General features: G+C 60.1%; 1 protein-coding gene across 3 annotated transcripts; it reads left to right on the top strand.

The window, feature by feature from the left end:
• The first annotated feature begins 921 nt into the window (after positions 1-921).
• On the top strand, positions 922-24,044 carry KRBA1 (KRAB-A domain containing 1). 3 transcript variants are annotated; one of them, XM_059396165.1, is made up of 17 exons: positions 922-1,172; positions 6,902-7,010; positions 7,409-7,528; positions 8,218-8,364; positions 8,995-9,153; positions 10,035-10,166; positions 10,384-10,566; positions 11,551-11,706; positions 12,237-12,455; positions 12,926-13,099; positions 13,478-13,651; positions 15,497-15,649; positions 16,300-16,482; positions 17,192-17,368; positions 18,704-18,805; positions 19,299-19,460; positions 20,972-24,044. In XM_059396165.1, the coding sequence occupies exons 1-17, from the start codon at positions 1,161-1,163 to the stop codon at positions 21,895-21,897; spliced, it is 3,288 nt and encodes a 1,095-aa protein (XP_059252148.1). In that variant the 5' UTR covers positions 922-1,160; the 3' UTR covers positions 21,898-24,044. The 3 variants fall into 3 exon arrangements, with proteins under 3 accessions (XP_059252148.1, XP_059252147.1, XP_059252146.1); XM_059396164.1 differs by having other exon boundaries at positions 6,884-7,010; positions 8,998-9,153; XM_059396163.1 differs by having other exon boundaries at positions 6,884-7,010.
• The last annotated feature ends 1,193 nt before the right edge of the window (positions 24,045-25,237 follow it).

Genomic DNA, 25,237 nt, shown 5'->3' with positions numbered 1-25,237 from the left:
GCCAAGGATGTGAGCACTGTACCCCAGCGTTCTGGGAGGTGACCAGCAAGGCCAGCGGACACCCCCGGAAGGCCAGAGCTGCTTCAGGGACCAACACTGGGACTGCTGGGCAAAAAATTCTCTTTCCCTAAATGTTCCAGAGACCCTACGGGGGAGGGAAGCGGGGGTAGCGGGCTCTCCGGGCGCCGGGCCTCTCCGCTTCGCTGGACCCCTGCTTCCACCTCGCAGAGCCCGTTCAGCTCCACACGCCCAGCGCCCCTGAGCTGGGAGCCGTCCCCACCCCCAGCCCGCCGCGTCCGGACCCGGACGATGGTGGGGGCCACGCCTGGTTCACTCATCACACATTTATTTCAGGGCCTCCTATGTTCCAGGAGCTTCTGGGGTCACCTAAATCGACCCACTAGACCAGCGCTTGGTCACACGAGATGTCTTGACCCGGACCGATGCTCTGGTGAGCGAGAGAGCGCGCCGGCAGATCTGGGGACGCGCGGGGCAGCCACTCGGACCCACCCGCGAGCGCGGCCCGCGCAGTCTGCCCTGCAGCCCCCTCCCCATCTCGGCGGCCGTTCCGCACCCCACCCCCCTCCACACACCTCCCCGCGGCCACGAAATGGTCGGTATACGGGACGTGACCTCTGGGAGAGGCGGGTCCCGTTCATCCGAGCATCTCCACCTGGCACAGAGGATGCGCTCAGTAAATGCGGGATGATGGGTGGATGATGACGGATGGATGCGTACCTCCGCGGAACACATCCGCGAGCTGGCCACCAGGCGGGACCCCGCGCGGAGTCCCTCCCGGAAGCTTCCCGGGGTCCTGAGCGAAGCCGGTGGGGAAGGGGCTTCGAGGAGGCGGCCCTGGCTCCGCCCCCCGGCCCGCGCCGCGGCGCCCACTGGGACATGTAGTTCGCGCCTGCGCCCAGCGGGCCGCCGAGGCCGGGGGTCTCCGGGCGGAAGCCGGACCACCCTTCTCGGAGCGGGGGGCGCCGGGAGGCGGCGGCGTGCTCAACCTCGCCTTTCCCCCACTGCCCGCAACCCCAGCCCCGCTCTCTCGCGGGCCGATCTCGGTCGCCGCTGTCGCCGAGGGTCGCGGCACAGTCTGCGGCCGGGGAGCGGGCGCCGCGGGCCGCGCCGGAAGCTGAGAGCGGAGGCTGAGCCCCGGAATGGCGCGCCAGGTGAGGCGACCGGGGAGGACAGACGGACCGACGGACGCCTCTGCGGGTCAGCTAGGCGTGGCGTGGGGCGGTCTCGTGGTAGGGGGGCAAAGACCCGGGGGTCCAGCAACTTTGGTATCGGGCTGTGCTCGCCCCGGGGGGCCTGGTGCGCAGGATTTCGTGCGGAGAAGTCGAGGTCCTCCGACGACCCCCGGTCTCCTCCCCAGCCCTCGCCCCCTCACCCCCGTCCCCTGTACGTGGAGCCTGTCCCCACCTTCGGGAACTCGTTCCTTTGGGTTACGCATCGACCTCCCCGTCCTGGTTCCTTTTAATTATTAGTTAACCAGGGAGTCGTGGGGATGAAGGCCTCAGGGGAATCTGATGCTTTTATTCTTGGTAGCATCCTGGACCCTTGGGGGAGGGGGCATGAAACAAGGTCCCAGGTGTTACCCATCTGATAGGGTGCGTAGGTTCTAGAGCTGGAGGAAGAGCTCCATCTGTCCTAGTCTGGGCAGTCCTGGCAAGTGTGTGCGGGGCTGGGAAGATGCCAGGAAAAATATGGTGATACCAGTGGAGAGTTGCTGCCCTTCCTCGCCTGGAGCCAGTTCTGTAATTTTGGTGGCCATGAACTTGAGCCAACCTCAGCCAGTTGTAGCCTCCATGGTTTGGAGGTGGGTGGATATTGGGATAGAGGCTGGGCCGTTCTGTGGCCAGATCTAGCCTCCCAGAATCAGAATCTCCAGGCATTCATGACCCACAAGCTCTTGGGAGAAGCCAGGAAAAGTGGATGTTGTGGGAACGGGGGCAGCCTTCCTTGCTGCCCTGGCTGTGCGTGAAGCAGCGCAAGGACACCCTTGCTCAGGTGTGTCCGCTGGTCCTGTGCTAGGCTTTCCTCAGGCTGCAGTTTCTTCTTCTACAAAATGAGGGATTTGGACCAGCAGTCTTTCAGGTTTGATGTTCCAAGAAGGATGCTTCTACCCACAGTGTAGCTTTGCGGAGAAGGCGGCTTGGAGTAGCTTGCGGGGTGGGTAGATAACAGATGGACAGTTACCGGGAACGCCTGTCTCTCTGTCTGTTGTGACTCCCCAGAAGCCCAGGGATGTGCGCTTGTCATAGCCTAATAAGTGGGAGCCGCAGGGTGCAGGGTCCAAACGGAAATCCAAGCCTGAGGCATGCTGGGAGACTGGGTCCAGGCTGGGAAGAACTGTGGAGTATGGACGGGTCCTGTGTGCACGGAAGCTGGGGTGTCCATGCTGGGCTAGTGACAGGGTAGAGGGAGTGTGTTACGAGGAAGAGCACGGCCGCAGCGGGCTAGGAGGCCGCGCAGGTACAGCAGTCCTGGGGCAATCCAGAAAGCTTTTCTGCCGTTGGTTGAGGGAGCGAGGCCTGGGAGCCACGGAGGAGGTGAAGAAAGGCCTGAGGGGACAGTCTGTCCAGACTGCAGGCCAACGGTGTGTGTCCCTCCCCCGGGGCAAGCACTGGTGCCTTACTTGTTTGCACACTCACGCGTGCTCACTCCCTCACACACGCATGCCTCACTTTCCCTCCGCTTTTTCTGGGCAGAGAGAAGCCATTGATGGAACTCCTCCTCCTGCCACAGTCAGGTCCTGTTTCCATCTTATGCGAACTTTGTCTTGAAGAATGTGTCTTGAGGCTGAGATGGTGACAGACCTGGAAGCCGCCTCTTCTGGTGCCTGAAGAGTTGGGTCTGTTGAGGCAGGAGATAGAGGCCCTCAGAGTCAGGAGTGGTGTGTGAGGTAGAGCCCAGTCTGTGGGGCTGTGGGGGGCTCTGACCTGCCCGGGGCCGTCAGGCAGACAGACTCGGCTGCTCTAACACCAATCAGAGCACTTCTGGCTTCCCAGCACTTGCTTCCTACGTTAATTCATTTACTCTTCACAACATGCCTGCACTGGAGGCCTTTATGATCCTGATTTTCTAAATGAGTTCACCGAGGCCCACGCAGCTTAAGTAGTTTGGCAAGGTCCCATAGATGGTATGAAGCGAAGCAGGGATTGGAATTCTGGCAGCCTGGCTCCTGAGGACCAGCCCTATGTCCCCTGTGGGGGGAGAGAGAGAGAGAGAGAGAGAATGCAGGGGGGCGGGGCAGAGGGAGAGGCAGACTCCCCGCTGAGCAAGGATTCCCACCTTCCCTGTGACATGGAAGTCACAGGGCTTCATCCCAGGACCCTGGGGATCATGACCTGAGCCGAAGGCAGACGCTTCACTGACTGAGCCACCCAGGCGCCCCTGTGTCCAGGACTTCTTAAATGCCAGATTGGGCCCCTGATATCCCAGCTGCTGGGAATGTGATGAGCCCGCCATTACTGAAGGCATTTAAAGAGAAACTGAAGAGACCTCTCATTTTGGGCGGAAATCGGCATTAAATGATCCCTGCTCCTTAAAGGTCTAGGCAGTCGTCTGATTTCTGGTTCACAAATGCAGGACGTTTGCGAGCTGGCTCCTGGGAAGAAGGAGGGCTGAGCCTGTGTTCGGGGGGTCCGCTCCCCAGTGTGCTTTCCATTTCCAGCAGGGCTGGGCAGGACTCCAGCCTGGGACTGGGCTGCAGTGCTCCCCTGCCCTGTGGCTCTAAGCTGAGAATGTGTCAGAATCACGGGTGGCTGGAAAACTGTCGATTTCTGGGCTTACTCCTGATTTAGTAAATCAAAGACGAGGCAGGGAAATCTGCCCTAATTAAAAGGAACCTGAAAGAAATCGTTTGACCCTAAAAGTGCTTTTATTTTTCAGTCATTATGTTGTAAAAAGCTTCTGATGGGAGAAGCTGAAGAGAGAGTACTTTTCACTCAGGATAAACCAGCACCCCTACCCCCCCCCCCCCCCCCCACTGTCTCACGGCTCCGCTGGGTCCTTCTCCCACATTCCCTGGCCCAGCCAGAGCAATACCATTTGGATGTGCTGTTCAGCAGCGTCTACAGGAACATTTCTTTGTTCAGGTTCTAGCACTTCAGACTTCTCTGGGGAATAATAGTTTTAAAAAATGAGATGTTTGCTGCATGTTTTCTTAAGGTTTACCAAGATCACTGGTTTTATAGTCACAATTAAGCCCAGCAGAAAAAGCACCCGCTCTCAGCTCTAGAGGTCCCAGTCTGAGACTCGGCGCCGCGGGGTCTACCAGCTCAGTTTGCTGCTTCCCCCCTTGGTGCTGTGGAACCCTCACCCACACCGAGGGTGACAGTGTGGCCAGTCGCCTGCAGAGATCCGCTTTGTTAATTGTTGAGAGCTCCGAAATGCCCCAAAACAAAGGATCCCACTTCTGACGTCTGGGCCCTTGAGCGTAGAGCCTGCGGGGGACATGGCTCACTTAGCATTCAGCAGAGTGTTCAGGGGAGAGGGGATGAGGAGAGGCAGACGGAGCCGAGGTAGGCTGAGCGTCTCACGTAGCTGTCGCCATCAGGTGGGAAATGCCCAGGCCGGCTGCCGTCCATGTGACCTGTGTTCCATGGAGAGGGCCCCGGGAGAGGGTCAGCGGGGAGACCCTCCTGCTGGCTATGTTTTATGTGTCCAGAATCCAGTAAGAAATGGGGTTGGCTCTTTGAGCGATGTTTCTGAGGGTGTCTGAGCATGTTCCTGAAAGGGAGCAACTGTCCTTGGGCCAGAGGGGTGGAGGTGTTGTGTGGAGGGTCTGCCGGCTGTCCGAGAGAGCGTGAGAACCTCGGGACCAGAGGCAGGGGGGCTGTGGGGAGGCTCCTCCAGCCAGGTGCGGGTCTCCACTGGTTCAGCAGCAGAGTGGGGGGAGGGGCTGTGACACCATACGGTGCCCGCGGTCAGAGGGTGACTGGCAGAGGAGGGGGCAGGTGCCGGAGGTGACAGTGCCAAGAGTCAGCAGCAGTGACGGTTTTTAAAATCACTGACCTGAGTTGATGAAACAAGGTAGTGGATTAATGTCTTTGCTTTATTAGGAGTGTTTTCATTTTATTCAGTCATTTTTCTTACACCAGAAGGATGCTTCCCTTAGTTTACATTCTGCTGCTTAATTTGCACAAAGTTAATTTTTGCTGTAATTTGAAATACGTGCCTTTCAGATGCTGGTAATCTTGTAGGGTCTGATGGCCATTTTAAAGCCCACTTAGTGATGATTTTTAAAGAAGTCAGGACACGACAGTTTTTGTATCTTAGAAAGCAGGGGATGTGTCCAAGGATGATTCCAGGTCTCTTCTGAGCCCTGCGGGGTAGGCCACACCGTGCCCGACTGCACGGCCACTGGGGTGCAGAGTGGAGAGGTCCAGGAGGGGCTGGGATGGGGGAGTGGGGACGGGGACAAGGAGGCCTGGATGGTGGCCTGGAAAGGCTCCCATGCACTGCACGGGCTTGGGGGTCAGTGCCACGGGTCATGGCCATGGGGATCACTGTGGCCAGCCAGGGCCCTGAAGGTCAAGGGAGGCCAGGACAGTGAGCGCAGGCTCAGCGCAGCACAGGCCTGGAGTCTGGCAGAGCAGCTGGGCCAGAGGTCTACGGAAGCACCGTGACTGTGGGGTTTGGGGTCTGAAGATCAAGGGCTGCCAGTGAGGACAGGTGCGCCAGCTGCTGTTCCCCATTCCCGGTCGCACGGTCCTCTGCCCTGGTGCTGAAGGGTCTGCCTCCTCTAGACGGGCCAGGCTGTTTGGCGCACTCTGCTCACTTGTCTTCCTTGGGGCGGGGCTGTGAGGAGCCACAGGAACATCTCCCTTGCTTGATTCTTGACTGTTGGTGTGGAGAGTTTTGTTCTTTGTCCTACTTATTACCCGTTTTGTTTGTTTTAATGCGGTCGTGACCGAACCTCAGGTCCTTGCTCATTCGAGGTGAAGTTTGCTTGTTAACTCTAGTGACTCTCTCCCGTGGTGAATTCAGGGCTGGCTGGGCTTCCCAGCCTGGAGTGGCCTTTTCTTGGGCCCATACTGGGGGCCACGGACTGTACAGGCTTCTGTGGGGCGCTGAGACTGGGGTACTGCGACAAGGCGCCACGACACAGTACCCCCAGCTGGCAGGTTTCACCAGCAAGTGGCTTCTCTCGCTGTGCTGGAGGCGCAGGATCCACAACCAGGGCAGTGGGGGCTGCGCCCCCTCTGAAAGCTCCAGGGGCCGGATCTCCTTGCCTTCAGCCTCTGGTGGTCCCTGGTGTTCTTTGGGGTGTGGCTGTGTCATTCCATTCTCTGCCTCCATTGTCACCGGGCCTTCTCCCTGTGTGACTGTCTCTCCTTTTCTTTTCTTTTCTTTTTTTTTTTTTAAGATTTTATTTATTTATCTGACAGATCACAAGTAGGCAGAGAGGCAGGCAGAGAGGGGGAAGCAGGCTCCCCGATAAGCAGAGAGCCCAACATGGGGTTCGATGCGGGGCTCAATCCCAGGACCCCAAGCCAAAGGCAATGGCTTAACCCATTGAGCCACCCAGGCGCCCCTGTCTCTCCTCTTCTTATGAGGACACCAGTCATACCAGGTTAAGGGCCTGCCTGACCTACTCCATGACGTCCCCCTGACTACATCTGCAAGGACTCTGTTTCCACCGAGGGCCACGTTCATGGGGGATGAGGGTAGGGACTTGAGCATTTGTTTTTGTGGACACGGTCCAACCCCATCCCTGTCTCGTGAGCAGATCCCCCACCCCTTCACCTGCCCTCGCACGTCAGGTGCCCGCCACACCCTCACTGCGCCCCACTCCCTCGTGTACCCATGGAGACACGGCGAGGGGGGTGACCCTGGGCGGGAATCGCCAACTCCCCGGAGACTGTGCCCACAGGTGTCCGTGGCCTTCCAGGACCTGGCCGTGAGGTTCTCTGAAGAAGAGTGGCAGCTGCTGGGGGAGGGGCAGAGGGCCCTCTACCGGGACGTGATGCGGGAGAACTACGAGACGCTGCGCTCCCTGGGTAAGGAGCCCGCTCCGGCGCCTGGGAATAGTGAAGGGAGGCAGGATCCAGGACCAGGCAGGTCCCGAGTCACCTTGAGCCCGCCAGGCCTGAGTCTTGTCTACAAAATAGTACTATGAGAGGTGGTGTTCCGAGAGCTTTAGGCCGAGCCGAGGGCCTTCTGGTTGTTTTAGGCCGTTGTTGTTTCCGTAGTCTGCACCAGGGTTCTGGTAAGACTCAGTCCGGGCACCCCAGAATGGGCAGAACGCTGAGCAGCCTGGGCTCTGAGCATCTGGTGGCCCCGTGCTTTCGGGGGTCTGGGTGATGGCGCGAACACACGTGTGACAGGTGCGTGCGTGCGGCAGGTGGAGGCCGGCTTCCTTTCTCAGGAGGCTGCCCTTCCCTCTTTGCTTTCCCAGGGACAGACGGGCTGCTCCCCCTCTCGGCCTTCCTGTCGCCTGCAGAGCCCGGAGGAGCCGTGGCAGGCAGGCGCTACGCTGGTGAGGGGCAGGAGACTCCCAGGGGAGGAGGCCCCCTGGGTGAGTAAACTTGGTAGTTGAGGGTCAGGCGCTGCTGGGTGTCCTGGGCCCCGGCGGACTCACTCTAGCTCCTTCCACTGGGCAGTGCTCGGCCCCTGGCTCTACTCCTCAGGGAGCACTGTGACCTCAGCCCTTGAAACGCTCTATACCCAAACCTCTCCGTGACCTTTCCCCCTTTGCCCTCAGGGCTGTGAACTTGGCATACTGTTGCCCGTTGTATGCCACGCTAGGAAGAAACTTGGTGTCACCGTGGAGAGCACCCTCTACTCAAACCCCCTTTCTGCTACTGACATGGAGAGCCAGCCCGTGGCTCCCGAGGGTGCTGCCGTGGGGCTGACCGCTGGGGGCCTTGGATGGTGGAGGTGGCCCACGGGACTAGCTGGATGGAGCCGGGAGGGTAGGGGTGCCAGGAAGGGCAGAGGACCCGGCCGGTGGGAGGGGAAAGGGAGGCAGCCCTGGTGGCCTTCCCCTCAGAGAGGTACTGAGAAATGAGGGACACTACCTAGAGTCCCCAGCCCCCAGTCCCGGCTGGATCTCTTTCACTTCCCGGACATCAGTGTCTCCTCGGCTGCTACCCACACGGTAGGAGATGCGGAGGGAGATGCGGAACGCGGGTTGGCCATCGTGCGCAGAAGCGTGAGTGCTGAGCTGACCGAGGGTGTGGGGGTTCACTGCGGCGTCTCTGGCAGGAGGAGCACCCCCGCACAGCCTGCACCTCACTGCCCTGGTGCAGCTGGTCAGGGAGATTCCAGAGTTCCTGTTCGGGGAGGTCAGCCCGGAGACCGAGAGCGGGAGCGGGGCCGTCAGCCTGGACGGGGAGCAGGGGAGCCCTGAGGGTAAGTCAGACAACGTCAAGTTCAAGCTGGGTGCCGTGGGCCTGCCTGTGCCCTGCCAAACCCTAGGTGGGGTCGTCTGGGTCACAAATGTCCTGGGAGCACGTCTGCCCCCGAGAAGGCATGGGTAGATTGTGAGACCGTGGCTTCTGGCCTTTCTCATGCTGCTTCTACGTGTCCCATGGTGCCCTGTGTGGCAGGGGAGGCCAGTCTCTATTCTGGAGATGAGGAGGAAGAAGCAGTGCCCAGTCTGCATGGCCACTGGGGCTCAGTCCCCCAGCCTGTGCTCTGCCCACATCCCCAGTCTCTTGGTCCTTCTTCCTGCTCTGCTCCCCAGCTGCTTTCAGCTCAGACCGCACTTCCTTGAGAAGTCTGTCCCCACCAGCCCTGGCCTTTGAGCCTGCCCAGTGGGTGACAAATGACACAGAAAGTGGGGATGGGGGGATCCTGTCAGCACAAGACTGGGGCTGTGAATCTATGTTTCAGAGCCCGGAATGACCATGCAGGGGATACTGGCATCGGGGTCATTGTCAGTGGCACAGGACAAGGAGGGGCCTGGAGGGGCAACGTTGGGGGCATTTTCCCTGCTGCTGGGCTTCAGTCTAGTTTTGTGTGTTCTCTCCTCCTCCCCAGTAGCAGCTGGGACCGTGGAGGCTTGCCCGTTCCGAGGCCTTCTCAGCTGCCTTCCAGATGCGTCCACTGGCTGGCCCCGCATGGCCACCACGTCTAGCAGCGGCTCGTCGTCCAGCAGCCCGCCTGGAGCCGGGGGACAGGGGAGCCCCCTCCCCTTCAGTGAGTACGACCTAGCAAGGGCAGGGCTCTGACCCTGGAGGAAGGGGGACTGGACTCTGTGCTGTCCTCCTTATCTTTAGGACTCAGTTTCCCTTATTGCTCAAGCGGGCTGCCTCCCTAGAGAGCAGGACAAGGGCCCCTGTCTGTAGAGCAGAGAGGAAGTGTGATTCTCAGTCCCCGAGCCGCTCTCGCCCAGCCCTGCTTGCAGAGTCCTGTGTGGTCACGGACAGTGAGCGGAAGGCGGTTTCCAACACGCGGGCCCATCAGCGAGGGACACCCCTGTGCGCACCTGACCTGAGTCTCAGACCTTCTCACCAAGGCAGCCCTAAGAGCAGAGGCCGGCAACTAGAATTTCTCTGGGGTCTCATTGTATTTCTAGAAATTCTTGCAAATTTTACCTTTGTTGGAATGTCTTTTATTTAAAATGTCTTAGAGGAATATGGACTAAAATTGGCTCTCCTGAAAACAGACCCTAATCATCCTGTGATTTTAAGTGCCATCTGGCGGATTGGCTCTGGGTGTCCCCACGCTCAGGTTTGAGAAGCGTGAGTACAGGACCGGGCCCTGCATGTCAAGGCTGCCCAGCTCATTTCTTGAGCCAAAGTCAGAGGCTGGATTTGGGGGGTTCTGGGTTACTCAGCACAAGCAGTCTTGGTGTTTACAATGACACCAGAAGGAAACCGGGAAAGGAGCCCCAAGCCGGACTCCTAGGACAAGCTTGCAGGAGCTGACTCAGCCACAAGTCCAAGTTTCCAGGACTTGGCCGACCCCCAGGGATGTGTGGGGGACTGAGAGGCCTGTCCTCTATGGGGAACAATCTGGGGCAGTTCCTCAGGGCCAGGAGCCAGGGCTAGAAAGACTTTCTGTCTCTCCTGTAACAGAAACTGCTGACAAACCAAGATCTACAGAGAAGGACGGCCCAGAAGCCCCAGGTGGGGAGCCCAGCCCTCTTACCTGTAGCCCCAGCAGGAAGAAGGGCCATGGAAGACAGGAGAAAGGGACCCTGGGGACAGGTGAGAGGCTGAGAGTGGGGCGTGCCCTGGAGCAGAGCAGGGAAGGGAAACAGAGGCACGCGCGTTCACACAGGCCTGTGGGGCGGCTCTCTCATCTCGGCCTCCTGACAGCCGGACGTGGCAGGTGTCCTTGTCCACACAGGTGGGAATCTCGGACCTTCTGGGATTCCCATCGCTGCCATCATCAGGGTGGCCCTTACCTTGGCTGGTCTTGTAGGTGCCGTGGGAATCTCCCCCGGGAACAGCCCCTTGCAAGGCCTCATCAACTGCCTGAAGGAGATCCTCGTGCCTGGGTACCAGCACCCTGAGGTGTCCCAAGGCTTGCTGCCTCCTGTCGCCAGCCAGGGCGCCTCTCAGCGAACCAGAGCAGAGCTGGGGCCTGAGAGCCTGCCCTGGGAAGGTGAGTCCCCTAGGATCCTGTCTCCTCAGGCCAAGGTCTGAAGCTCCAGAAAAGCTCAGGTTGCCTTTCTGTGGCCGTTTCTCTGTAAATACCATGTCTTCCCAAAGGAGCGGCTGCTCCCCAGTCATCGGTGGCCTATTTCTGGAGGCAGGCGGCTTTCTTAGGAGAATGACATTTGGTCAGCTGGTAGAAGGAAACTCGGAAACAGACGTGGCCCTGGATCCTCCTGTCTTTCACTCGTCTTACTGTGGGACCCCTGAGGAGGAGCTACTGAGTGTCCCTTTGCTTTGAGTCCAAGTGGCTGCTTAGGGGGGCGGGAGGTAGTATCGGGCAGCGGGGCGGGGGCAGGAGCTGTGAAGACTGTGAGAGGCTCCTTTGAGCCTTGGTTTCCCCATCTGTGAAAGGGGCTCACTGATCCCACCTTCAGGTACAGTGAAGCTCAGATACAGGAAGGTACTTGTGGGTATGTGTGTGTGTGTGTGTGTGTGTGAAAAGCTCGGTCCTCCTCAGAGAGACGCTCCGCTCAGCGCCCGGGGAACCATAGGCAGGAAGGGACCTGTCCGCTCGCTTCCTTCCCTGTGTCGTGCCCCATCTTGATGCTGGCTTCTCTTCCCTCCTTCCTGCCGTCTGCTTCAGGGAGGTGTGAAGACAGGACTTTTTTTTTTTTTTTTTAAGGTGTATTTATTTATTTTAAGAGGCAAGGGGGAGAGAGAGAGAGTGGGGGTGGGGAAGGGGCAGAGGAAGAGGGGCAGTCTTCAGTAGCCTCTGCGCTGAGCACAGATCCTGGGGCTCCATCCCGTGATGACTGCGCCCCCCATGAACCCCCAAGACAGGCATTTTTAAAGCAAGCACCAAGAAGATAGTTGCCTGTGCAGGTCTAAATGAACCGTAAGAAGACCCACATTCCCAGATTTCTGGACTGTCTACTTTTTGTCGTTTGTCGTGACTGGGCTCAGGGTGACAATACGTTCCTCTTTCCTGTAGTGAAGACAGAGGCAGCTTCCGGGGCTTGTCCCCTGCAGGGTCTGCTGAACTGTCTGAAGGAGATCCCGGAGGCCCGGCACAGGCATGCCATCCCCTTGGGAGTGGGGGACCCGCCACTGCAGGAGGACCCAGGGGCTTGCCCAAGGAATTCTGGAGGTAAAGGCTACTGGCTGGTCCGGGAGGGCCCCAGGACGATAATCTGTTTGCTTTTCCAGCTCCAAGCGGGCCCCCACATCAGGCCCTCGAGGCCTTCCCTCTGCGTGTAGGTCACAGTTGCCGTGCGTCAGGGGCCGTCCCTGTAAAGGCAGCTCAGCATGTAGGAAGTGCTCCATCAATCCGTGGTCGCTATCCAGCTTGACTGTTGGAGTAGCGCTGCAAGTTCCAGAAGGGAGGAATGGAGCATAAGGAAGAAGAGGCCAAGAACAGAAGCTAGAGCTCTGGCCCAGCAGACAGAGAATTGGGTGTTCTCATCATGGTCATGTGGGCTGGGGTCGTGTTTGCACACACTGTGGTGCTGATGTGGCATTCCTCAGTAGAAACGTCTGGAGGTGCCCCACAGGGGCCTGGGGCAAGATGGGGGTGTGAGCTGCTCCATGTACTGGTGTTTGAGCCATGACCGCCTTGGAGCCAGGGGCCTTTAGAGCCCCGTCCTGACCCTGTATCGGCCTCACGGGGGCTTCCCACAGGGCCCAGACCCCTCCAGACCCCTCCTCCCGGCCCCGGTCCGGGAGCTGGCAGCGCGCTCTCCACGGTGAAGCTGGAGGACGGCTGGGCCCGGAGCCCCCCGGTGCCTGCATCCTGTCAGCTCAGCAAGTGGACCCGCAGCCCCTCTGCCCCCAGCAGCCAGGGGGGCGATGGAGAAACCAGAAGGGTCCAAGTGCCCAGCTGGGGTCCCCTAGCTCAAGGTAAGGCCGGGGGCATCTCTGAAGTCCTCTGGGTGGGATTCTCTGCCCCACCAGCAAGGTTCTGCCAGCCCGAAGGGGAGGGAGCAGGTCCAGCCTGCAGGGGGAGGACCTGGCGGGCCTTCTTAGGGGTGACTCCCTTCTCTTCACCCGCGTCCTCTCTAATCTGGGCCCCTGCCTGGAAGCTGTCCATTGTGGGGACTTCCATTTACAGAACTGCCCTGCCCGTCAGGAAGCTGGCCACTGCGTACATGTGGGTATCTCCATGCCACCCTGGGCTGGGGTGCAGACTTGTCCTTGCCCTGTGGGAACAGGGAGTGATCCAGAGTCCCCCACAGGGTGTTCTGCCTGGCAGGTCTCCACACCCGTGTGGGCCTTGTCGGCCCTGCAGAAGGCAGGTTGGGGCAGCCAGCCTGGGGCTGGGCCGGGGGCACGTGCCCGAGATGGTGATAGGACCATCTCCCCTGTCCCAGCCGGCAGTGCCTCGAGCTCACCCCTGGAAGCCCTGGAGGCCTGTCTGAAGGGCATTCCCCTGAGTGGGTCGTTACCTCCCCAGCCGCCGGCCGCCTCTGGATTCCGGAGCCCTCAGCCGGGAGACCCCGGGTCTCAGAGGCCCGAGCTACAGCCCTGCAGATCCCACAGTGAAGGTAGACGGGCCCCTGGGCCCAGGGGTGCTGAGGACATCGTTAGGTCCCCTGTTCCTCCTCCTGGGCCTCTGCAGCTGCAGGCCCTTGTGTTGCCCCCTTACTGGTGCGTCCCCCTGAGCAGTTCCCGAATGTGGTGGGAGCCCAGCTCTTCCTGCTCCCTGGCCCCTCGGAGGGCTCTTACTCACCTTCCAGCCCCACGAGACCTGCAGTTGGGTTTGCGTGGGTTTTTCAACCAGTGCTTGAGCCCCTAACCTAAGGGGAGACCCTTGGGGGAGATCCTTTGGGGTCGGTGTTCTGGGTGCCTACCCCTAACCCAGAGCCCAGGGGACCTCTTGGCCAGTGGCTTTCTCGTGATGTCAGCTGTGCTGTTTCCTGCAGAGGCGGCTGGGGGTCCTCTTCTGGCTCTGAGTCTGCCGGCCTATGTGAGAGGCAGCCCTGCCCTCCCGTCAGGTCCCCACAGCACCCCTCCCAGCTTCTCCTCATCCAGCAGCACCGATGGGGACCTGGACTTCCAGAGCCCTGGGGGCAGCCACGGACGTCTACGGGGAAAAGGTGAGCTGGGAAGCCTGAGGCTGGGAGTCGGTCCTGCGGAAGGATGAGAGGCCTCCGTGCCCACCGTCATGTCTGAGCCAACTGGGGCAGACTGCCGTGCCCGGCGTCTGGAGCAGAGCGGGGCAGGAGCGGACACGGGACTTATCACAGGCTGGCAGTGGCACTTAGCTCCGAAGGGGCAGGACTACATCTAAGACCCCTTACAAAATAGAAAGAGGTCCCCTCTAGTGTCAACTTTTTCCTTATCCCAGCCACAAAGAAATGCCTGTAATAATAGACTGACCTCTGACCTAGGAAAAAATATTCCGAGGTTCATGTAAAAGCACTTTAAGGAGTGTCAGTGGTGACCTGTGGCTCGTCAAGTGCCGCCCGCCTGCCGCGGTCTCGGTGGGGCAGGGGTGGCCACGGTGAGCTGTCACACGTCTTTGGAATCCCATAGGACTCTATAATGTCCTCTCTTGACCTTTGTCACCACTTGAGTCATCCAAGCGCTCTCGGTCTGCCTTGTCCACAGACACTGGGTCCCCCCGTTGCTCACCTCCGTATCCTGCCACATCTGTTGTTGGCAGAAGGCCTAGAGCTGCCCCAGGACTCTGCCGCGGGCCTAGAGCTGCCCCAGGACTCTGCCGCGGGCTCACCGGGGCCTCCTGTGCCTGTGGCGGCCTGGATTCCTGCGTCTGCCGAGGCCAGCCCCTTACTGTGGGGGCTCTTTCCCCCCAAATGCAGCCAGCCTTTCTTTTTAAGGTTTAGTTTTTAATAGGTAATCAGTGCCTCGTTCAAAAGCTATAAAAGGGTTTGGAGGAGAGATGGTGCTGTCCTCCGTCCTGAGTCACCACCGCTGGCACACGTTCTCTCAGCTTCCAGGGGTGTTCTCCGTGCGGCCCAGCTGGCGGTGGAACTCTAACCGCAGGCCTCCCACCTGCTTTCTGTTTGCCATCTCCCTGTGGCACCTTCCTGAATTTTGCCTGCGAGTTTCTCGGACACTCGCCGCAGCCCGTTCCCACTGACCGCCGCTCGGCACCGCCCGTGGGGGTTCGCACGTTGCTTGCTTGTGCGGCCTCTGTCGGTGCACTTCGCTTTCTAAAGAACCCAAACCACAGGAGAGTTCATGCTGCCTTTTAGAAGCTTCCAGCCCAGCTCCCTGTGTGGCTGTAGAACCCAGGGAGACTGCCCCTGGGGCTCCTGTGGTTCAGCTTTGCTGTTCCGGCCCCCGCGGCAGCCCGAAGCGCTGGTCCTTCTTCCTGCCCCGCCGGCCCCGCCGCAGCGCGCGCCTTCGGGAAAGAGTGTGGCCACGATGTCCGCTCACCCAGGAAGGGCCTTTCCGTTTTTTTTTTTTTTTAATTTTTGGTTCATCTACTTCCTGCTGCTTCTATAGCTTTGTCACTAGAACTGCAGTATTTTTGATGTATTTGTGTTTTTGCTTTTTTTTCCCCCCAAGTTGTGACCGTGCTAGTGTTGGCCTTCTCAGCCGGCTGCGTCGTATCTGGAGGTGACGTCCCCGAGCGTTTCCCTCTGGCTGCTGCAGGGAGCCTCAGGGCTGTCTGTGGGCAAGGCAGCAGGGTGGCCTCCCTCCCAGGGATGGGTCGCCCTTGTCACAGCCCACTGACCAGGTTCTGTGTACACGGCTCGCACAGGCTGGCCTCTTCCAGGGCTGGCCCAGGCAGGCCTGCCCAGAGCCAGGACTGACATGTGCTGGGCTCCAGGTGCCTGCCGTGCCAGGCCCAGTGCTCTGAGCCTCCTCCCGTGGCCCCAGCTGCCCTGGACAGAGGGGTGGAGGCAAGGCTCCCAGGCTTCGCAGCTACTGAGCTCTGACCCTCCAAGGTTGCAAATGTGGGCTTTTCACAGGAAGCCCAGTGGGAAGCTCCCCGCTCCAGGGCCTGGAGAACTGTCTCAGAGAGATACCTCTGCTCAGGCCGCAGTCAGCCTCGTCCTGGTCCTCAGCAGGGGACAGGGCGCCCCAGAGAGGGGAGCCCAAGAACTGGACGGCAGACAAGGAAGGTAAAGCATGACTGCCCTGGCATGGGTGTCGAGGAGCGGGGAAGGGTGACCGTCACACGGCCAGCCCCGGCCCTGCCCCCCCAAGCAACTGGCCAGACTCCAGTCAGCCCTGAGAGGAGAAGATGCCCTGGAAATGGCCTAGGCAGAGGCTGTGTGAGGCCAGGAAGCCGGACAGTGCTGCCAGCCTCTCCATAGTGGGTGGAGTTTGGGCAGGGTACCCAGGGCTGCATCAGGGCCGGGGCAGGGGCCAGGGCTGGGGCCAGGGCTGGGGCTGGGGCTAGGGCCGGGACTGGGACCTGCCAAGGAGATGGATTGCAAGTCCCACCTCCTGCTGCTCCGAGTCCAGGCCTGAGCCCGGGCCTTGGCAGCAGAGCATCTCTCGATCCTGGCTGTGTTGGGCCCGCATGCCTTGGTGTCCAGCACATTCACTGAGCTGTGGGGCCCCCAGGAGTCCAGGTATGGGGTCTGGGGATAAAGAGGTCCTGGAAGATTTGGGTGGCTCCTGGGAACATCTGTAGGCCCGGCATGTGTCCCACAGCTGGTGCTCATGTGACCCAAGAAGCCAGCAGTGGCAGAAGCTACGCTCTTGTCTGGTGACTTCCTTGTCTCAGTGTTCCATGGGGCTGACGGGCCTCTTCCCGTTTAAATAGGACTGAGAGGCGAGGCGGGGGAGCCAGTTCATCTGGGACAGAGTCAGGGGGAAGCAGCCACCAGCAGCTTCCGGCTGGCCAGCCCCCAGGCGCTTACCTCCAGCCGTGTCTCCGTCTGCTACCAGCGAGGGCTCAAAGACCACGGGGCTGCCAGGCCGGGGCCGTGGAGGTGGCTCCAAGACGGTGAGCTGCCAACCCCCCTGGTGTTTCCTGGCACGTCTTCCCTTCCAGTAGAATCCTCCCCTCTTCTCTGCTCCTTCTGTCCCCACCCAGGGCCCGGGCTGCGTGCTGGAGCGCGTGCGTTTCCCAGACCGCTGCTGCCGCGCTCTGACGCGTGCCTGAAGAAACCCGTAAGCCGGCCCGCTGGACGGAGGGGGATGGTTTCCAGCGGCCGTGGGGTTTCTCCGGGGGATGACTGGTGGCTTCCCTTATTGTAGCTGTTGCCTGCGGTCCCGGGCGGGCGGGGACCCCCTGCTATTTCCACTGCTCATTTGTCCTGACAGCGCTGCTCCTTCCCGGCCCTGCCCGAGTGGCTGGCAGGGTCTGGCTTATTTGGATAAATGTGGTATTTCTAAATATTCCCAGCAGAGGAGCGCTGGCTCTGGGGGGCTTCCTGTGGACAGGCCTGTGTCCCCGCTCTTGGACCAGTGGTGCTGAGTGAAGCAAGTGGTGGGGGGGGCGGCCCGGCTCTCATACCCGGGGCCTGTCTGCAGCCAGACTGCTGGGGCTGGTGCCAGGGACTTGGGACTTCAGGAAAGCTGCGCGCTGCCTTTGCTCCCCCGTAGCTTCCATGGCCAGAGCGGGAGCTCTACAGGGTCTCCCAGAGCTAGAGGGGCCTCCTGCCTGTCATCCAGCCGAGGGACCGAATGTTCTTCTGTTGCCCTTTGCCCAGGTGCCGCCCCGAAGCCCTCCCCGCTCCGCTGCCTGGAGAACTCTCTGAAGGGGATCTTGCCAGGGAGGCCCTTGCGCTTCGCCTGCTTGGCGGGTCCCAGCCCCAGCCCCGGCTCCAGCTCGAGCTCCAGCTTCAGCAGCTCAGAAGGAGACGAGCTCTGGCAGCTGCTCCCACAGGGTGAGCCGTCCCCACCCCTGTGTTGCCAGAGAGGGACCGCCCAGCTGCAAGGCTCCTGGCCCCCTGTCCCTGGGCCCAGGAGGCGCCCCCACTGGCAGTGGCCCCGGTGAAGGCCCAGGGAGAGCAGAGTTCGGGGACCCCTGCCGGCTCCGTGCCAGTGAGCCCAGGGGCTCTTGCGAGGGGGCCTGGATTCTCTCCTGGCCTGACTCTTGCTGGAACTCTCTGCTTTGGTCACGCTTGGGTTCCTGCAAGCTGAGCCTCCTCTGACAGGGAGGGTGGGGCGGGGCATAGGGCCCCCGCGATGGTTGAGCAAGTTGTGTTGAGTGAGGAAGCCGGCAACGAACCTAATACGAATACATTGTCGCTATATCATGTGCGCGCCATATGCGCTGATACCGTCCGTCTACGCGTGTCCACATCCCTGTCTGAGGGGATGCTCTCAGCGAGGGAAGCCCGAGGCGCTCTCCCAGCCCATGTGACTTGTGGGGAGCCCTGTGGACACTTACCCCCCCACCCCGGGCTAGTCCTGTGGTTCCTATTATCATAGGATGTGTGTTGGCAAAAGCTGTTAGGGGACTTGGAGGAACTGGATTTATAACCCTCAGCCCCTGTGGGGCACGTGGTGCGGGGTCAGGAGGCACCCGGGACTCTGCCTTTCTTGGTCCCCAGGGCGGGGTGTCTGAGTTTGGCACCCTTTACTGGGGAATTTAAAGCATCCGAGCAGGAGTTAGGGCACACAGAGAGAGAAGCAGGGTTTCGAGTGGCTGGTTCTCTAAACCTTGATGCTGGGCCTTTTGGCCGGGGGCATCTGTGGCTCGGGCGAGCCAGCCTGGCTCCTTGTCCAGTGGCTTTGCTTGTGGCTGTGCCGGGCCTCCAACAGTACGTTTAGCCGAGAAGGAGGTCTTCGGAGTGGACGGCACGGCAAGCAGAAGCTTTAAGTCAGGGTGTGTGTGTGTGTGTGCGTTGGTAGTAATATAAATTGTCCAGATTTTTTTTTTAAGATTTTACTTATTTATTTGACAGACAGAGATCACAAGTAGGCAGAGAGGCAGGTAGAGAGAGGGGAAGAAGCAGGCTCCCCGATGAGCAGAGAGCCCGATGTGGGGCTCGATCCCAGGACCCTAGGATCATGACCCGAGCTGAAGGCAGAGGCTTAACCCACTGAGCTACCCAGGCGCCCCTAAATTGTCCAAATTTGATGATAAACAAGAACTGCCCACAGTGAGATTCTCCCATGTGGGAGAACTTAGAGGTTGTCCTGTCAAGAAATGCTGCCTGCTCCCCCAGGCAGCCTCGCTCCTCAGTCCAGGCCTGACCTGGTGTTTCTCCCTGCAGGAAAAGCAGAAGAGAAGACGGGGGGCAGGTTCCAGTTGCCCTGGAGAGACGTGTCCTCGGAAACCCCGGGCCGGCCTGCCCCCCCGGGCAGTGCTGGAGGAGGTAGGGGTGCGGTGAACAGTTGGGAAGGGAGTTCTCCGCCAACGCAGGCCCGCGGCTCCACGCAGTCCTTGGCCCCAGCACGGGCTGGACCACACCATGTTCCTCACGTGGGATACAGCAGAGTGGGCTGGGCACGGGCCAGTTCCCCATGGCCCATGGGGCGCCCCCAGCGCATGCCTGGAGGAGCCTCACTGGGTTGGGGCCTGCAGATCACGGCCCTCTCCGTCTGGTCCCTCCGGCATTCGGGGGAGAGCAAGAGGTGTCACTTCCTGGCTGCAGATGATTCCAGAACTAATCCAGTCCACCCACATCACACGTGCCCTAGCGAGCCGTTCAGCTGGGGTCAGCCTCCCCGACAGGCCGAGCACGGCCGTCCTGCACCCCCGTTTCACCAGTGTTTGAAAGTTGAAAGTTCCATTTTTTAGGCCGTGTTCAAGTATCCGCGTGTCAGAAGGGGTGTCCACACCCCAGGTGGTCTGTGCTCTTTCCACAGGGGCCTCTGGGAACCCCTGCCCTGCCGCTCAGCCCGAGAAAAGGCCTGGCCCAGGGCCCTGCCAGCCTCTTGGATCAGTCCCTGGGTCCCTGGCCTGGAAGCCCAGGGTCGGTGAAGAATCCGGGGGTCTGGGGCCTGGAAACGGGAGACCCAGTGTTGCAGGTGAACTGGTGGCTTCCCCGACCCCTTAGGTCATCAGGGACCATGCGGGCACAGGGTAGGCAGGGGGTCAGCATCTGCTGTGGTCTCCGCCTGCCCTGCCTGCTGCTTAGCTCCTTCCCGTGGGGCAGGCGGTCCAGAAGCGGGGGGGGGGCGGCTTGTGCCCGGCGGCCTCACAGCTCGTTCGGGTCAGAGGCACGAGGGCTCTCACCTCGAGGCCCGGGTGGTTATTTCGTTCACTGTTTTCTCACAGAAAGAGCTGACTTTTTCCTGAATGTACTTTCTAGAGACAGACCTACTGGTAGATCATACCCAGAATCAGAGTCTGGGGTTTGACGAGACCGCGCAGAGGGATGAGGAAAAGGGCCCTGTAGTGTTGAATGACCTGGCCGAGGGCATCTGGGGAGATGGGGTCCGTGTCACACCTGGCCCCGGGAAGCCCTTCCTGTACCTGGCAGGGGCATGTGGAGGGCGCGTGGGGCTCAGTCTCCTGGCTCACCGGGGGACCTGTGCCGGGACCCTCCCCCCAGTAGCTGGGGTTGGGGGGGCTTCGACGCCAGCTCCCCACTTCTGCGACTCTGGAGGCGCAGCCGTTTTACCGAGGGTGCCGAGCCAGCCCCAGGTTGCTGGCCCCGCTGCCTCTCCCGGGGGAAGCGTGCCTGCCGCGCCGCCGGCATCCTAGACCTTAGCCCTTTGCGTGGGATCTTTCCCGAAGAAGCTGACCAGGCAGCATTCCAGCCCACAGGGTCAGAGTTAGGTTCTCCACAAGTGAGGGCCTTCTCCCCTTCCTTCGGGCTGAAGAGGGGACAGAGCTGGGCTGGGGTGCGGCAAAGTGGGGGAAGGCAGGTGGGCCCCACCGGTCTGGGCTGGTACGTGCGCTTTCCTGTGAGGTCCTGGAGACCCGTCCCAAAGGGCCTTAGGGGAAAGGATTAGGTGATTTTTGTAAAAATAATTTAAGGTCTAAAATCCTGTGCGTCTGACCTCAGAATAGGGCGGGTAGAGGTCAGGACGGATGTGCTGGTGAGCGCGGCGCTGGGCACTGATGCTGCCTCGGATCACCCCACGGGAAGCCACCCTGCCCCGGGCTGCTCTGGCCCTCCTGGGCCCCTTTCCCAGATACTGTCCAGGGCCTTGACCTCTTGCTGTCCACTGAGCTTTCTCCAGACCCTGCCCTCTGATGCGGTAGGGCAGGGTTAGGTGGTTTGGGAGGTCTTAGACTGCCCTGAAAGGCAGTCCTTTTCCTAGATGCTGGGAAGGCTACTTGCTGCTCCGGGAAAGCTCGAGACCCGGTCCAGGGTTTATCCTGTCCACGAATGTGGGGAGTAGCTGGGAGGCGTGCCACCGCCTTTGATGCCCGGGGCACTGGCATCCGTGTCCTCAAGCCAGAGCCAACTTCTGTCCCTTCTAAAGCCAGGCCTGAGTGGCTGGGGAGGATGCTGAAGGGGCCCTGTCGGGGGAAAGAAAGGTTCTGACAGCCCATGAACTCTGACCCCATGTCCCTGCTTTGGTTTCAGCGGGGACCCACGGGAAGCCACTTCCCAGAGGCCTGCCAGATCCGCCCGCTGCGGCTGCTGTCCGGCCGGCTTTGCTGCAGGCGCCCCCACCGCCATGCCCCTGTGGAAGCTGTCTGCAGCCCGAGCTCCGCAGCCTGGGCGCCGCCCTCTCTGAGAAGCTGGATCGGCTCGCTGCGGCCCTGGCAGGCCTGTCTCAGGAAGTAGCCACCATGAGGACCCAGGTGGATCGGCTGGGGAGGCGCTCTCGGGGCCTTGGGCCCAAGTGCCAGGCGTCCTGGCCATGGGCCCCCTCCCGGGGCTCTCGCTGGGCTCATGGCCCTGCGCACAGACACCTGCCCTACTGGAGACAGAAGGGCCCCACCAGGCCGAAACCAAAGATCCTGCGTGCTCAGGCGGAAGGCGGCAGGGCTGGTGACACCTCAGGCCTTTCCTGCCGAAGGTTCCGCCCAGCATCCCAGCTGCCTCCGGACACCCCCACGGCAGAACCTTCTGGACCCAGTTCCAGCCCTTCCCAGCAGCCGCTCTCCTCAGCATGCAGCTGCCGCGCGGTGGTGCCTCTGCATGCCTCCCTTGGACACTCTGGGGGTCCCCGGAGTCCCCCCACCCCTACAGTGCCTACTGCCGCCTTGCCCCCACAGATGGCGTCTGCAAGCAGAGTCGAGGCAGAGCCGCTGTTCGCGGCTGCGGTGCCACCGGGGGCTCAGAGCCGGCCCAAGGATCCAAACAGCCTGATGGCGGGGGTCCAGAGAGCCCTTGAGGAGCAGCTGTGGGGTGGGGAACACAGGGTCCCGAGGTGGGGCGCCCCTAACCACCTTCTTCATCAGCTCAGTCCCGCTGAAGCTGTCCAGAGCCTGGTCACTTCTCCTAGGGGCTGTCCCACGCCCTCACCCTGCTCCGGCCGAACCTTCCCTGCTTCCGGGCCGTGAAGGTGCTGGGAGTTCCGCCGTTGGCCTGAGCACCCCTGACTTTGTACCGCTGATTGCTCAGGGAGGCCACTGTTCGGGGCGCAGTTCTCAGCCACGCCTGTGGCCTTCTTGGCTCAGGTTCATTCAGATGCCGCTTCCCTGTCTTGTCCCTCCCACTGGGATGGCCCTAGCCGGCCGGGGTCTGGGGGACCCACAGGCACATGCACACCACGCTTGCCTGGCCACTGCATCGGCCACAGAGGGACCAGGACCGCCCCATTTCCTAGCATCCGCCCTCCCTGATCTCAGCCCGGAGGAGGGCTTGGCCCTTGCTTTCCTGGTAAATCGGGGACCTGGGTTTCATTTGGAGAGAACTCTGCCCCGTGGCCGAAGCTGGATTTGCCTGTGTGGAGTCAGTCTAGTGTGAGAGGAGTGGGGTGTGGGGGTCCTGGGCTCCTAGGAAGGGGCTGCCTGTGGTTCTCTTCCCAGGACGAGTACCTGGTCGGCTCCGCTGCCTGCCTCTCCACACCCTCGGGAGAATTCAGCCAACTCCCAGAAGGCTGGGGAGATCATCTGCCGAACGGGATTTCCTGATGAGTCCTTGGAAGAGCCCCGAACATTATACCGCGAGCCCAGACCACAGACCACAGCCCAGTCAGTGTGAACAGCAGACCCTCACTCTCAGCCTGGAGGCCAGAGTCCAGGGTCGGGGGGTGGCCAGGCCTGTTCCTACTGACGCAGTGAGAGAGACTGTGCCCCGGGGCTCCCTCCTGGCTTCTCACTGGTCATCTTCATGTCCACATGGCTTCTCTGTGTCTGCATGCGTCCAGATTCCTGCTTTGTGTCGGACAGCAGCCATGTCGGACCCCAGTGCCCCCACTGTGACTCGATCGCCTCTTTAAAACTCTGTCCCCAAATAAGGTCACATTCTTAGGTACTGAAGTTAGGACTTCAACATGAATTTGGGGAACACAATTCAAACCGTAACACGTGTAAGGGGCTGTTAGCTTTGTTGACTTCGTCTTGGGAGACGAGGGCTTGACTAAGGGGTCTCCAGACCAGAAGGGCCTGCTGTGTACCCCTGCCCCTCGCAGGTGGCCCTCAGCGGTGTACCGGGAGTGCTGTCTGTGGCTTACCTGCCTCGTGTCTGTCCCCAGGGTCAGATCTCTTCTCCCAACCTTGTGTTCCCACTTCTGTCCTTATTGGATGTGAGGAATCTTCGGGAACTGTCTGTGCGCACATTTCCTAGGAGGAGCTGCCCGGCAGGCTCTGCCGTCAGGGAACACGGGTGCCTGAGCTGAGACCCAGGCCAGCTCGGGGCCCAAAAGGGGCTGTGGCCTTGTGGCTGCTGTGCCTGCTCAGGGCCGAGGGACACGCGGCTGGCTACTGAGGCGGGAGGGAGGGGAGGGGCTGGACTGACGGTGCGTCACGGAGCGGGTGACAGCAGTGTGTTCAGGGCTGAATAAGTCCCAGGAGGACTGTCTCAGAGGCTCATGTCCAGGAGATCACGTCACTGGATAGGCCGACTTCCCAGGTAGCCATACTTGATAAGAGTAAGGAACAGAAGACTTCTAGACATTCTACTCAGAGACCTCAGGAAGATGAGTCTGTTCCTCTTCAGGCTTCTGTGAGCGAGGCTGGGCACGTTTCGGAGCCCCTGAAAGGGACAGACAGGGCTGGGGGGAGGGGGTGGAGAGTGTGGTCAGGATGACGAGGGTTCTGGGCGCCCCAGCTCAGCCCTCCCTTGGTCCTGCCCGCTGGCCTCCTGTCCCTTCTCCCCTTCTCAGCAGCGGTCACAGAGAGGTCAGCACCTACCTTGGGCATTTTAGGGTTTTGTTTGGTGAACTTTCTTAAGTATCAGCACCCCGCAGACCCTGCAGCAGGTGTGAAGGAACAGGTGAGCTCAGAGGGCATAGGTGACCTTGAAGTAGCACAGCTTGTCCTTGGCGGAGCCCGCAGGAGCTCCGCACCCCTGCTGGTGCTCGGCAACGGGGCACATGCCCTCCCCTGCCAGGGAACCCTCCTTCCAGCCATCTCTGCTGCAGACAAGGATGCTGGGGGCCAGCCCAGGCTCAGTGGTCCACATCCAACTCGACCATATAGGAAGCTCAAGTCTTTTTTTTTTTTTTTTTTTTAAGAATGTGGAAAACAAGTAATAAAATGAATGGTAAGAAGCTTCCTGCCCTGTGTGTTTGCATCACAGGCCTACTGCCACACGAGCACAAAACCCTTTCATGGTTGGTAGCTGGAAAATGTAGACGGTAATTTGGTGGAAAATCTGTGCCATTTAGTCCGTGTGCATCTCCTTCACCTGCTTCGCGAGGAAATGTGGTCATTGGTGAGAGGAACAGAGCGAATTCCAGGGGCCCAGGGAGCGGGCTTGCAGGGAGAGAAAAGGTCTGGCTCTGCGTGTGCCCATTGTGGGCATGAGGCTGACGGCCCGGGCTCCCTCCGTACAAACCTCCCCCACCCCAGGCTTCGGGGAGTTTGCCTTACGCTGCCTGCCAGCCGGACGCCTAAAGCGGGAAAGTGAGAAGGGGCTTAGCCTGCCAGAGTCTGAGCAGGCTCCCCGCAGCCTCCAGGCTGGCTGCGGGGTCTAGTGGGAGGGGGGCTGCTGTTGGCTGCTCGATGTGTCCCCTGATGTCACCACTCCCTCCTGGAGGAGCTTGGCACACTGGCAGGCCAGGCTTCACCTTTTTTTTTTTTTTTTTAGATTTTATTTATTTATTTGACAGAGATCACAAGTAAGCAGAGAGGCAGGCAGAGAGAGAGAGGAGGAAGCAGGCTCCCCGCTGAGCAGAGAGTGGGATGTGAGGCTCGATCCCAGGACCCTGAAATCATGACCCGAGCCGAAGGTAGAGGCTTTAACACACTGAGCCACCCAAGAGCCCCTTCACTCCACCTTTTTGTGTGTTTCTGTTTCAGATGTGGCTTCTGTAAAGAGCCCACAGTGCGATTTTATTTTTTAATCCAGCTGGTCAAATTTTGTTCTTTTTTTAGGGCTCTTACTCCATTTGTGTGTAATTATGATAGATTTAGATTTTTAATACACAGTCTTATTTTGTGCTTACGTTTGTCTCACTTGTTCTGGGTTTTTCTCCTCCTGCCTTCTTTTTATTTTATTATTTTTAAAAGATATTATGTTTTGGTTTTGGTTTTTTTGAGAGAGTGAGCAAGGGAGGAGCAGAGGGAAGGCGAGCAGATGCCCTCCCAAGTGCAGAGCCCGATGCGGGGCTCGATCCCACGACCCCCAGCTCATGACCAGAGCCAGCTTCGAACCAGATGCTTAACTGATGGAGCCGTTCCTCCTGCCTTCTTTTTAATTAGCAGTGTTGTGGATATTGTCTGAATTTAATAATTT

The sequence above is a fragment of the Mustela nigripes genome, chromosome 4, assembly GCF_022355385.1.
Source record: "Mustela nigripes isolate SB6536 chromosome 4, MUSNIG.SB6536, whole genome shotgun sequence".
Taxonomy (NCBI): Eukaryota; Metazoa; Chordata; class Mammalia; order Carnivora; family Mustelidae; genus Mustela; species Mustela nigripes.
The sequence above is the reverse complement of the archived record's forward strand: the minus strand, read 5'-3'. Positions and strand labels throughout refer to the sequence as shown.